This window comes from Ascaphus truei, chromosome 12 (assembly GCF_040206685.1).
Source record: "Ascaphus truei isolate aAscTru1 chromosome 12, aAscTru1.hap1, whole genome shotgun sequence".
Classification (NCBI taxonomy): Eukaryota; Metazoa; Chordata; class Amphibia; order Anura; family Ascaphidae; genus Ascaphus; species Ascaphus truei.
In genome coordinates, this window is record NC_134494.1 from 48643229 (window position 1) to 48657148 (window position 13920).

The window sequence follows — 13920 nt, forward strand, 5'->3', positions numbered from 1 at the left end:
TTGGCCACCCCTGTTCTAAGACATGTATATTAGAAGTGACTCTTACTCACTAGAGATGGACACATTTTTGGCTCCAATTTTAACCCGTTGCGGATTAGCCAGATCCTCTCAGCTGCGCATTAGTCGTAAAAAGGCAGATTATATTTCTTTTTTTCCTATTGGTCCGATCCGATATAAACGCGTTCTGTGGACCGGGTTAACGTTAAATCAGACGTTGGATTTTTATTAAATCTGTCTATGCTGCTCGAATAACCAATTGGTGCAAGCTATAGTTGCTAAAATCGGAACTCGGATTTCAATGTGCGGATCGGATTTTGTCTGACAAGCTCTGGGAAATCCGGGAAGGGGATTCAGACCAGGAAGGGGATTTAGACCGGGAAGGGGATTTAGAGTAGGAAGGGGATTCAGACCAGGAAGGGGATTCAGACCAGTCCTCTCATCTCTACACTTCACATCCCAATAACCAAAACTTCCGGCGAAGCCCATGGTGAGTTATGCGCAAAATGTCTTTCAAATATCTGTTTAAACGCCGACAGTGAGATTTCTGCCTTTCAGAAATAGACTCCTGAAGAAGATAATTGTGACTTTGCTGCTTGTTAGTGATGCTTTCGGAAAGCCACGTGCAATCCCGGTCTGTTTCTTGAGGTTAATGGGGGTTCTTCCAAACTACATCAAAGAAGGAGACATACTCCTAGGAGGAGTCTTGCAGTTGTACTACGCACGAATAGAGGGTTCTAGCAACAGATTTCCACCTTCAGTTTCTCTATGTGAGAAGTAAGTATTATTTTATTCTATCTTCATTTATCAGTCAACATGTTTAAAATGACTGTATTGTATAGATATTGGTCCTTTATTAAACATATTGAATGAGGCTTAATGTAAAAACCCAGGCTTACAATGTCAGTAGTGTAACATTATATAACAATGTGTGGCTCTGTACAGCTACTGTATTTGTTCATGTGTGCGCGTGCATGTGCCAAATTGTGTATATCATTGTATGTATGCAACTGTCTGTTTAAACTCTGGGTCTATTTGAATGCTGATGAGTGTATCATTGTGTCTGTGGATCAGTGTATGTGTACATACTCTGTGTGCATAAGTGAGTTTGTATATGTGTTAATGTGTGTTCGTGAATTGGTGCATTTGGAATACACAGTATCAGGTGTTGACATTATCAGTCTGATAAAGTTACATAGTTACATAGTAGATGAGGTTGATAAATGACATACGTCCATCAAGTTCAAGCTATGTTAAATTTAGACGACAGATACTCTATCCTATATCACTACTTACAGTATATTGATGGAAGGCAAATAAACCACCCCCTCCCCATCCCAACCCCAGTGAAATATCATCCAATTATATCTCATAAGGGGAAAAGTAAATTCCTTCCTGACTTCAAATATTGGCAATCAGATTGCTCACTGGACCAATATCCTTCCCATGTTTACTTATTAGGTATATCCCTGTATACCTTTCCTTTCTAAAAAGATGTCCAACCTTTTCTTGAACATATCTATTGTATCTGCCATTACAGTCTCCATGGGTAATGAATTCCACATTTTAAGTGCCCTTTCTGTAAAGAACCCTTTCCTTTGTTGCGGGTGAAATATCCTTTCCTCAACCTTTAATGGATGACCCTTTGTACTGTCCTTGGGATGAATAATTCTTTTGAAAGCTCCTTGTACTTTTTCTAACGTAGACAAATCTAATGCACAGTAGCTAGCCTCTCCTCATTTTAGATTGTCCATCCCCTTTATTAATTTGTTGGCTCTTCTCTGCACTCTCTGGTTCCATAATGTATTTTCTAAAGGACTGATGCCCCAAATTGTACTCCATATTCAAGGTGTGGTCTTACTAAAGCTTTATAAAGGGGCATAATTATGTTTACTTCCCTTATATCCATTGCCCATTTAATGCAAGATTAGATCTTGTTTGCCTTTGCAGCTCTTAAGGATTGTGTAGACATTTTGTTTAAATGGGGTATTCATCAGAAAACTCCCACTCAGATTAATGTGAGTTTGAGGCTTATTTAATAAACCCCTAACTATAAATGTAGTATGGTACTTTGCATAATTTATTTTGAATAAGACGAGCATCTTCTGCATCAGTGAACTATTTGGGGAGTATTTTTAAGAGGGTATTGTGACACTGTATTGTATGGGATTGACCCAAGTTCTATGCATGAGTTTCTTTACCTCTTTCTTTAGCGTAAACAAAAAAAACATCATCAGGTCTGAAGTGATGTTAACCTCCCTACTGTATGTTCTCTGTCAAATGTAAGGAAACCCGATTGCAGAATATTACTCCCAGATATTACCTGTACCTTAATGTCTTTTGCTATAAGGCACTCTTCTGGAACCAGGATCACATGTAGGATGTGAATGACTCCAGTGGTTTAACTCATCTCCTTTTGAAAGCACACAAAGTCCTTCTATTTTCTTTAACTTTATTGGGGGAGTCAACAGAAATATAAAAGGTACTTGCAGATGGTGTAATGTAGTGAGAGAGCGCTTCTCTAGCTGAAGGTGCCTTGGTATGGGGGGGGACAGTAAAAAAGGATGGCCTTGCGGGGGGGGGTGCAATGGAGGGTAGCATGTACTCAAAGCCTGCTTGAATGGAAAAGGGAACATTGTCCTGTGGTAGACAGGAAGAGTCCAAGGACCATTCCATAAAACAGAAAGGGGCAGGGGAACAACAGGCTAAACCATTCTCATGGCGATGAGAAATGGGAGGTTGCCAGGGCAACCAACTAGTGGCTGTGTAAAGAGGGAATGTGTCAATGATGTATCTTTACACATGCAGGTAGCTGCTGGAACAGGGGAACTAACAAGCAACTGAACTAGGGAGACAGAAATCCGTGAGCTGCAAAGAGACAGAAAATGTGTAATCCTGTTCCCGGACAGGCACCTTCCTCAGATTTAAGTCAGTGGGCTGTCCTCCATCACACAAAGGTGTCTTATAGCAAAATACTTTTTTGCATGGGCCTAAACGTAAACCTTCTTTACAAGGATGATCTCTTTTTACAGACACTCCATTCGTTTTCTTCGGCACTTTCTGGCGTTTGACTTTGCAGTCAGGGAGATTAATGAGAATATGAATATCTTACCCAACATTACTCTGGGATATGAAATATTTGACTCTTGTTATATGGATGTGGCAGCAGTGGAGGGGACCATGCGAGTTTTGTCAGGGAGGAGAACCATCTATCCTAACTATAACTGTCACAAAAATGGAACTGTTGTGGCTTTCATTGGACATCTGCTATCTTCCCCATCTCAGGCAATGTTACATTTCCTTCAAGTATACAGGTACCCACAGGTAAGAGATATATTTGTAATAAAAAAATGGATTTATATATTATTATTTTTTTTATTTAATTGAAAAGTTTCCCACAGTAGCAATTTCCAAAACTTCCCACTGATACCAAAAGAGATCTTGGGAATGTTTCAAGAAAATTGCATTCTACATTGCTTTTCTTGCTTCTCACAGTGATACTATCTTCCACATACTTAGAGATGTGTGTGTGTTTGTGTGTGTGTGTGTGACCTTTCCTTACCTCCACGCACGCCAGGGAGTTGTGTGGGCGGCCGTGTCTCATGGGGCACCCGGTGACTGCAGATGCAGGGTGCCATGTTGGTTTTCGGTTTGCGCATGCACAGTGGCACGAGAGCTGCGGCGTTCCTTGTGGAGAGCTGGTGCATGCGCAGTGAGAAGCGCATGAAGCAGGGACCAATCAGGAGGAGGCTCTCAGCTGGGACTACGATTCCCATGAGCCTCTGAGTCGTCACCTGTTCCTAGATAGCCAATAGGATTGTTTAGAGTAGCGTTTCCCAAATGGGGTTCCACCATGGCTCTCTTCCACCCCTCCCCCCCCCCAGCCCGCTCTCTGGTCAGGACTGCAAGATCACGCTCTAGCAGTGCGGCACTTCCGGTGCCTGCTAGAGCGTGTGCGTGCGTGCAGCCATGACTGCCCTGACCACCTCCTGCCCCCCCACTGCCGCTTCTCCTCCTGCCCGCCGTCTCCTCACCCCCCACTGCGTCCTCCTCTTGCCCCGCTGCTGCCTCCTGCATTGATGCCTCCTCCTCTTGCCCCACTGTCACTGTCTCCTGCCTAGCCACCGTCTCCTCTTGCCCCGCCGCCTCCTTCGCCCCCCCCCCCCCCGCCGCCAGAAACCACAGGGCAGGATACAAGGTAGGCATATAGGGGGGGTCTAGAGATCCATGGTGGCAGAGTGTGGGTGGGGAGATCCATAGTGGCGGAGTGTGGGTGGGGAGATCCATGGTGGCGGAGTGTGGGTGGGGAGATCCATGGTGGCGGAGTGTGGGTGTGGAGATCCATGGTGGCGGAATGTGGGTGGGGAAAGCCATGGTGGCGGAGTGTAGGTGGGGAGAGCTATGGTGGCGGAGTGTGGGTGGGGAGATCCATAGTGGTGGAGTGTGGGTGGGGAGATCCATGGTGGCGGAGTGTGGGTGGGGAGATCCATGGTGGCGGAGTGTGGGTGGGGAGATCCATGGTGGCGGAGTGTGGGTGGGGAGATCCATGGTGGCGGAGTGTGGGTGGGGAGATCCATGGTGGCGGAGTGTGGGTGGGGAGATCCATGGTGGTGGAGGTTGGGGGGTGTGAGATGCAGGGGGGGATATGAGGATGATGAGTGGTGCAGGGGAGAAATATGATTATGATGAGGGGTGCTGGGGGAGATATGTATTTTAAAAATGTACTGGGGCAGTGGGGGGGTCTTTTAAAAATGTATTGGGGCAGTGGGGGGGTCTTTTAAAAATGTATTGGGGCAGTAGGGGGGTCTTTTAAAAATGTATTTGGGCAGTGAGGGGGTCTTTTAAAAATGTATCTAGGCGGTGTGGGTCTTTTAAAAATTATCTTGAATCAAAAAAATTCGCATGCGGCTCATTTCTTTTTTTTTCATGTGCTACGCTAAAAATATTTAAGGGGTTCCATTCTGTTTTACAAAATATAAAAAGGGTTCCATTACTAAGTTTAAATGGGAAACACTGGTGTAGAGTGTGGCTGACAGGATAGGGAAGTATTTAGCAGAACCACGCTAGTCAGTGGGTGCTGGGAGAGCAAGGGGTGAGGAGGTGTGTGTGCAGGGGTCAGTGACACACTGCAGTAGGCCAGTATCTTTCCCATAGGCCCCAGTGCAGGCCCTGAGACAACACTAGTTTGTGGCTGCTGCAGAGAACAGCCCTTAGATAGGGACCTTGCCTGATTGATTCTACACACCAGTCAGAGACACAGACTGCGTTGAGGAGCCTGTCATTCTTAGTCTGGGCTCAGACTACGCTGCAGAGTCAAGGCATTTGGAGACATCCCCTGCAGTGGGGGGACTCATCGTGAGAGACTGCGCTGGATCGGCGGATCCTTTTTGAAGTGTCAGTGACCGGTTGCTGAAGCGCCCGGCAGGTATTTCCACAAGGGCACCAACATACCGGTACCTACAGGCGCTGATCCCGCCTTGGGGGTAGGTTTCTTTGGGACTGTTTCAGGGTACATGCAACCCAACCACACGTGGGTTTCTTGCAAAGGCTTATTTATTGAGTCTTAAAAAATACAGCACACAGAAACATAACAGCTTCTTTTCAGCACACAAAACAGAAATGAAGCCCCGAGCAGGGCTTGACCTTTCCTAACAAGGGCTGTTTAGATTCCAGCGTAACAGTACACAAACAGTTCATCAAAAATGTATTTTGAAGACAGACCTTATAGCAGTTATCCTACTTCAGCATTTCAGTACTCTCTCTTGATCAGACAGGCTGCATGTGTGTACAGCCTGGGGTTTTTAATGCTCCTTGATGAGGCAGCTGGGATCAGACTAATTAACCAGCCCTCTCAGCTGAAAGTTAACCTCGTCACTGCTGTATAGGTCTGCCAGGCATAAGGCTGGTGACGTTTATTCACCCTGTCACATTCCTCCCTTGTTAGTGTGTGGCTTGGGCCATGCATGGCTGAAGCCCGACCATCCACCCCTTCTCTAGAGAAGAAATCAGCATTCGCATTTTCTTTTCCAGGTCTTTGCTGAATCTCAAACGAGAAGGGTTGGAGTGCCATATACCACCTGGTCAACCTAGCATTAGAGTATTTCATATTATTTAACCACTTCAATTGAGAATGGTCTGTTACCAACGTGAAATGGACTCCCGCCAAGTAATGCCTCAAGGCCTCGATTGCCCACTTTACTGCGAGGCACTCCTTCTCAATTACTGAGTAGTTTTTTTCCCTTGGGAACAATTTCCTACTCAGAAAAAGGATCGGATGTTCCACTCCCTCAAACTGTTGTGAGAGCACTGCCCCTAGCCCTATCTCTGAGGCATCGGTTTGCACGATAAAAGGCTTACCGAAGTCTGGGCTTCTAAGGACGGGACCCTCTGATAGACACCTCTTTACCGCCTCAAAGGATCTCTGGCACTCCCTTGACCATTCCACTTGTGTAGGGGCACATTTTTGTGTGATGTCTGTTAGTGGGGCTGCAACTTCCAAGTAGTTGGGGATGAACCGCCGATAGTACCCTGCTAAACCCAGTAGAGAGCGTACTTGCATTTTTGTTTGGGGGGTCGGAACTTCTTTCAGGGCAGCTACCTTGTTGGCTAGTGGCCTTACTTTTCCACCTCCCACTGCATACCCTAGTACTTGGTTTCCGCCTTACCTAAGGCACAATTCTTAGTGTTGGCTGTGAGCCCTGCCTCTCTTATAGATTTGAGGACCGCTTTCAGCCTATTTAGATGGGCCCGCCAGTGTTTACTATAAATGACAATGTCATCTAGGTAGGCTGCGGCATAAGCCCTATGAGGTCTCAGCACTTTATCCATGAGTCTCTGAAATGTCGCTGGGGCTCCTTGCAGTCCAAATGGCATTGTCACAAACTGGTATAAACCCATGGGAGTGGCAAAGGCTGTTTTGCACTTGGACTTTTCCTCTAAAGGTATTTGCCAGTATCCTTTTGTTAAGTCCAGCGTGGATATATATTCCGCATTACCAAGGGTGCCAATTAACTCGTCCACCCTTGGCATCGGATATGCGTCAAACTTGGATACCGCATTGACCTTTCGGAGGTCCACACAAAATCTTACCTTCCCATCAGGTTTAGGGACCATAACTAGTGGACTACACCACTCACAGCATGATTCCTCAATCACGCCTAAGTGTAACAGGGTCTACCAGGGTCTTACGGCTTTCAGGCAACCTGTAAGGACGAGAACGTACTTTTACCCAGGTGCTGTCTCTATCATGTAAAACTAAATTAGTTTGCCCTGGTAAATCAGAAAAAACATAATTGAATTGTGTAATTATTTCTAACAAGTCCCCTTTTTGTTCAGAGGGCAATTGTCTACCCATTGGGATTTTCTCGTCACCACAGATGTTCCCCTGTGGGAGCTGAGGACCCAGATCCGTTTCCTCCTCCACCGGGTGGATGAATAGAGATTGCTGCACCTTCCAGGGTTTCAGCAAGTTAACATGGTAAATTTGTTTTCCCTTCCTGGAACCTGGTTGAGCGATCTCGTAATCCACATCACCCGTGCGGCGGAGTACTTCGAATGGGCCCTGCCATTTGACTAGGAGTTTGCTCTCACAACTGGGTAACAACAACATCACCTGATCTCCTTGGTGAAACACTCTCATACGAGCATTTTCATTGTAATGTCTCTCCTGACTGTAGTGGGCTGATCTAAGATTCTCCCTGGCAAAATGGCCGACCACATCTAGGCGCATCCTAAGGTCCAATACATATTGCAGGGTATTCATAGAAGGGGACCGCTGTTCCTCCCATGACTCCTTTAGGAGGTCTAGGATACCCCGAGGTTGGCGGCCATAGAGCAGTTCAAATGGAGAGAATCCCGTGGAGGCTTGGGGAACTTCCCACACTGCAAACAGCAGAAAAGGGAGAAGTTCATCCCAGGCTCTCTTCTCTGAATCTACAAATTTTCTCAGCATCCCTTTTAGAGTTCGGTTAAATCTTTCCACCAATCCGTCAGTCTGTGGATGGTAGACCGATGTCCAAACAGACTTGACCTCTAATAATTTCAAGACATCCTGCATCAGTTTAGCCATAAAATTTGTACCTTTGGCGGTCAACATAACCTGGGGAAGTCCAACCCGTGAGAACAGCTCCAACAATTTGTTGGCTACTTGCTTCGCCGTTGCTGTCCTCAGGGGTAATGCCACAGGATATCTTGTTGCATAGTCGATAAAAGGGAAGGGCAGTGGGAACAGCGATAATGCTACAAATGAAAATAGTGACACATAGGTGACTAACATATATTAAACACACTTTAAAAGTTAAACTGGGGGCTTCCAAGACAAAAGGTTCACAGAAACCAATATAGACAATAAAAACAAAAAAAACGGCGATTCCAAAAATGAATATAAATATAGCCTGACCAAATATAGAGTCCAATGGCTGGGATGAAATCCAGAGAGGGATCTTCAATGAAGTCTCATTTAAGGACAAACAAACAAATAAGACAAAAACAAAAAAGAAAAGAGAAAAAGATCATAGTGCAACTAAAAACAACTTAAACAAATAATCACTGATAAGATTGACAGGGGAATAATTACAAATTTAATGCAAATGAATTAAAATAAATAAATCAAACAACAAACACTTGAATGTTGGGCTAGAGACACTAATAAAGCGATGACATCCGGTAGGGGTAAAATTGAAACCCTACTTACCGCAAGGCTGATTGGTAATAGCCCGTAGCAAAATGTCCTTTACTTGAAACCGAAGCCTGTGTGGTAGTTGGTATTACACAGCCTCTAGAGATCCACGATGCCGGGGACTGCCACTGCTAGCACACTCACAGATGTCCTGATGTGTGGGGGGTACCGCAGGAGAAGGCCTGGACCCGATGCTGCCGAGGGAATCACCGAAGCAATACACGCAGACCAGAGGTCTCGCATTGACTCAGTGAGCCCTTTGTCCTCTCTTAACCCAGCCTGAGCTCTCTGAGTTCCCTGGTTCTCGTCCGGGTACTTCCCCTGCCTTCGCGCTGCGTGGGGACGTCACCGAGTCATCGCGAGACCTCTGGTCTGCATGGTCTTCGGTGATTCCCTCGGCAGCATCGGGTCCAGGCCTTCTCCTGCGGTACCCCCCACACATCAGGGCATCTGTGAGTGTGCTAGCAGTGGCAGTCCCCGGCATCGGGGATCTCTAGAGGCTGTGTAATACCAACTACCACACAGGCTTCGGTTTCAAGTAAAGGACATTTTGCTACGGGCTATTACCAATCAGCCTTGCGGTAAGTAGGGTTTCAATTTTACCCCTACCGGATGTCATCGCTTTATTAGTGTCTCTAGCCCAACATTCAAGTGTTTGTTGTTTCATTTATTTATTTTAATTCATTTGCGTTAAATTTGTAATTATTCCCCTGTCAATCTTATCAGTGATTATTTGTTTAAGTTGTTTTTAGTTGCACTATGATCTTTTTCTCTTTTCTTTTTTGTTTTTGTCTAATTTGTTTGTTTGTCCTTCCATGAGACTTCATTGAAGATCCCTCTCTGGATTTCATCCCAGCCATTGGACTCTATATTTGGTCAGGCTATATTTATATTCATTTTTGGAGGCGCCGGTTTTTTGTTTTTATTGTTGCATAGTCGACTATTACGAGAATAAACCTGTGTCCTTTCGCAGAAGGTTCTAGCGGTCCTACCAAGTCTACTCCAATCCCCTCAAAGGTAACTGACACCAAGAGTAGAGGAACCAAGGGGGCTGGTTTTTGTCCCTTGGAACTAGTCAGCTGGCATTCATTACATGTCGCACAGAATTTAGCAATATCACTATACATCCCTGGCCAATAGAAGCGGAACGAAATACGGTCCAAAGTTTTATCTCTACCAAGGTGAACACCCCAAGGGACAGTATGGGCTAGGGTGAAGACAGTTTTAACAAACGCCTTGGGAACCAATATTTGTCTGGTGAACTTCCCTGTTTGTGTCTGCTTATTCACCCTACAGTATACAGGATATAATTCGACAATTCAAAATGAGGGAACACCATTACCCGTTGGGCATTCAACCAGATGGTCATTAATTTTTACCACTTTGTCATATTGTCTGGCCAGGACTGGGCCTTCCCTCTGCCTCTGGCGAAAATCAGGGAGACATAGCTCTGGTAAATCCCCAGGGCCTATCGCTCCCTCCTTCTGGCCATCCCCAGTCATTACTTGTGACTTATGCCTATTTGTATGGCCATCTTGAGACCCAGATTTCTGCAACCAGTCCTGTTTATCATAGCGTCTGTGCCTCCGGGTCTTGGAACCCGGTGTCTACTGGGGAACAGGTCTGCCGAGAAGGGAAACAGTTTCCCAGATTTCTCCTGAGCCAGAGAACGAGGCTCCTTCTCAGAGACTGGAGCCATTAGGTTTGAAAAGAAAGGCCAGTCACAGCCGAGCAAAATGGAGGCAGGGAGCCAAGGAGCGACTCCTACTTTGATCCTGGCTTCCTGACCTTTTACCTGTAGCAGAATTTTGGCCGTCGGATACCATTTTACATCGCCGTGTATACACTCTGTACTCCATATGGAGTCAAAGGAAAGCACGTCAGGCGATAACAGTTTCTGGAAGACCAGCATTTTTCCAGAGCCTGAATCTACAAGGGCCTGGATGGTTTTACCCCCAATCTGGGCTGGAAGTAGCCAGCGCTTGCAACTTTCTCTGGGGAAGGCCGAGGTGACTGTCCTGTTGAAGGAACAATCCATCTGTGGACAGTCCACCTGACGGTGACCTTGTTCTTCGCAGGCCGAACAGGGAGAGCGTTCCCTCGCCGGAGGGTGCTGCGGATACCGCTCAGCTGGACCGGATACTGGAGACCAGGCATCCGATGGGTCCTGTGTACGACATTCTCTGAAGTTCCTATCATTTGGTGACGAGTGCCATCAGGAAGTAGATGAGGGTCTCGGCGGTGACTGGCGTTTAGACCTTTCCCTTGCTGGAAGGACTGCTCCTTTCGTGGCACTTTGCTGATGCGTATGTAGGGCCGTAGTTTCCCTGTTGGTCCGGTCTCCCTCTTTGGGCATCCGCAAGCACCGGTAAAGTCGGATCCGTCGGGTCCAAGACACTCGCCTGATCCTCAGCCCCAAGGAAGCTCACAACGAGTCGGACATCCAAAGCTAGGGTATCAGCAGCATGGCGTTTTACCCAAGAGCGTGCGGAAGGGGTTATTACTTGTAGGAATTGTTCCAACACAACTTGTTCAAGAACAGTTTCCTTAGTGTGTTGCTCAGGTTGTATCCAGCGAGTACACAAGTCCAATAACCACTGAGCTAGGACCCGGGGTCTCATCTTAGAGGTGTACTTCAGGTTCCGGAATTGCTGCCGGTAGGTCTCTGGGGTCAGACCTACAGTAAGCGATGCAGTATAGCGGCTTTCACTTGTTTGTAATCCATTGCCTGGTCCGCTGGGAGGCCCTGATATGCAGCCTGGGCTTCTCCTATGAGGAGTGGGGCCAACGCAATTGCCCAGCGATCTGCAGACCAGCTCTGGGCTTCGGCACCCCTTTCAAACTTCAGTAGAAAAGCCTCTGGATCCCCGTTTGGAGTCATTTTCCTCAGGAGGACCGGGGTTTGTTCGCATGTTCTGGACTGGCAGACCCCTGGAATTGGGTCAGCAGCATGCCATCCGCTCATCCTATGCTGCCTGCTGCTGGGTTAGGAGCTGGGTTTGCTGCTGCAATAGTCTTTCATCTCTCTCTGCCTGTAGTTGGGCCTGCTCCTGCATTAACAGTCCCTACTGTCTGGTCCGCTCCTGCATTAACAGTCCCTACTGTCTGGTCTGCTCGCACAGAAACTCTTTTAAAAAATTTCCATTTTTATTCCCATTTTTTTTTGTGTGTGTGTGGCCCTTCAACTGCAGGGGCCTCTCAAAATCCCAGCACTTCTGACACCATATGTTGCAGGGTACATGCAACCACACGTGGGTTTCTTGCAAAGGCTTATTTATTGAGCCTTAAAAAAATACAGCACACAAAAATAAAACAGCTTCTTTTCAGCATACAAAACAGAAATTAAGTCCTGAGCAGGGCTTGCCCTTTGCCAACAAGGGCTGTTTAGATTCTAGCGTAACAGTACACAAACAGTTCATCAAAAATGTATTTTGAAGACAGAGCTTATAGCAGTAATCCTACTTCCGCATTTCAGAACTCTCTCTTGATCAGACAGGCTGCATGTGTGTACAGACTGGGGTTTTTAAAGCTCCTTGATGAGGCAGCTGGGATCAGACTGATTGACCAGACCTCTCAGCTGAAAGTTAACCTCGTCACTGCTACACTGCAGACCTAAACATAGGTCTGCCAGGCACAAGGCTGGTGACATTTATTCACCCTGTCACAGGGACACTCAAGTGACCAAGGGACTGGTCGGTTACGCTGGACACAGTGTGGGATATACATGGTGGTGGGACACTATTGCACAGTGACGTGTGACAGGGGCCACTGGTATACAGTCAAGATTATTCATATGTGTTCATATACTCTATACAGTCAAGTTATTCATATGTGTGCATACAGTATACTCTATATAGTAAAGGATTATGACATATATGCGAGCTGTTATTGTTCTTGTCAGGGAAATCTCACATATTGGGGATCCTGGGCAAGTGGAGGCGCTGCCAGTTAACATATTGTTGCCCCAGGCTCCCAGTAGCGGACAAATAGACAAAAAATAAGTGCGCAACCCAAAAGACAACTCAATCATGTAAAAGACAATTTCTAATAGTGAAACACATAAAATACTGATCTTTATAAATCGTTGTTACACTGAACAAATTATATAAGGCACAACCCTACTGTGGAAGTGAAAAATGTATATAAACCATACAAAACCGTTGGTGTTGGCGTATGCTGCTATAATTAAAGAGTGGCTCGGCACTCCCGCGCACTAGAAATAGGAAACAAGAAAAAAGCGCAAAACGCAAATGGTGAAGTATATCAAAATATTTTTTTTTTCCAAAATTTTTTATTAGGCAAATACTTATTTCACATTGTACATATCATACATGTTAATACAGCCTAATACAAGTTTTCTCCATTTTTTGGTTAAAGAAACCAGAGAGAAAGAGGAAAGCTCATCGCCCCCCTGACCCTCCTGGGGTTGTAAGGGGGGTGCGAGTATGGAAACAGAGAGTAAGAGTGTGGAAAAAGAGAGAAGGGGAGGTGGGGAAGGGGAAGGGGGAAGGAGGGGGGGGATACCTGTTGCTCATCACATCCTCAGAATATTTCTATTGGAGTTTCAGGACTCGTTCTTTTTACTTTTTATTTTTGGGTTAGGGACGCGGGGGTGCCATATGGGTTAGCCACGGGTCCCATGTTTTATTAAAGGAGTCCGTGGATCTTTTCAGAAATGCCGATAATTTTTCCATATTCATTACCTCTTGTATCCTATTTTTTATCGTTTGTTTTGAGGGGGGAGACACTTTCTTCCAGGCGGCTGCTACTGCACATCTAGCCGCTGTTAGGATGAAGGAGATTAATTTACTTGTTGGTCGGTCCACATTTTCTATGGGCCTGGCCAACAGGTAGGTCAGCGGGTCAACAGGGATTTTGAGGCCGGTGACCTCTTCTATTAATTTTTGAGTGGTTCCCCAGTATTTTTGAATTTCCGGACATGTCCACCAAATGTGAGCCATGTCCCCCCTTTGACCGCAACCTCTCCAGCATAGATCGGACGCCTGGGGGTAGATTTGGTTTATTCTAACTGGAGTAAGATACCAGCGGAACAGTATTTTATATATATTTTCTTTGATTGTGGTACATATGGAGGTTCCTGATGCATTCTCCCAAATTCTTTCCCAGTCCTCTCGGTCTATAACTATTCCCAATTCTGCTGCCCAATGCAGCATATAGTCATGGGTGGGGGCTTCTATGGCCCTTTCCAATACTGCGTAAATTTGTGTTATAAGACCTTTCTGGTG

The 13920-nt window shown here is 46.0% G+C and overlaps 1 protein-coding gene across 1 annotated transcript in view; it reads left to right on the forward strand.

The window, feature by feature from the left end:
• The first annotated feature begins 559 nt into the window (after window positions 1-559).
• LOC142464236 (vomeronasal type-2 receptor 26-like) overlaps window positions 560-13920 on the forward strand; it is a 56027-nt gene continuing 42666 nt past the window's right edge. Inside the window, exons 1-2 of the mRNA XM_075567642.1 lie at window positions 560-774; window positions 3030-3321. Coding sequence (XP_075423757.1) covers window positions 650-774; window positions 3030-3321 — 417 coding nt within the window. The 5' untranslated portion in view covers window positions 560-649. The remainder of the gene's footprint in view (window positions 775-3029; window positions 3322-13920) is intronic.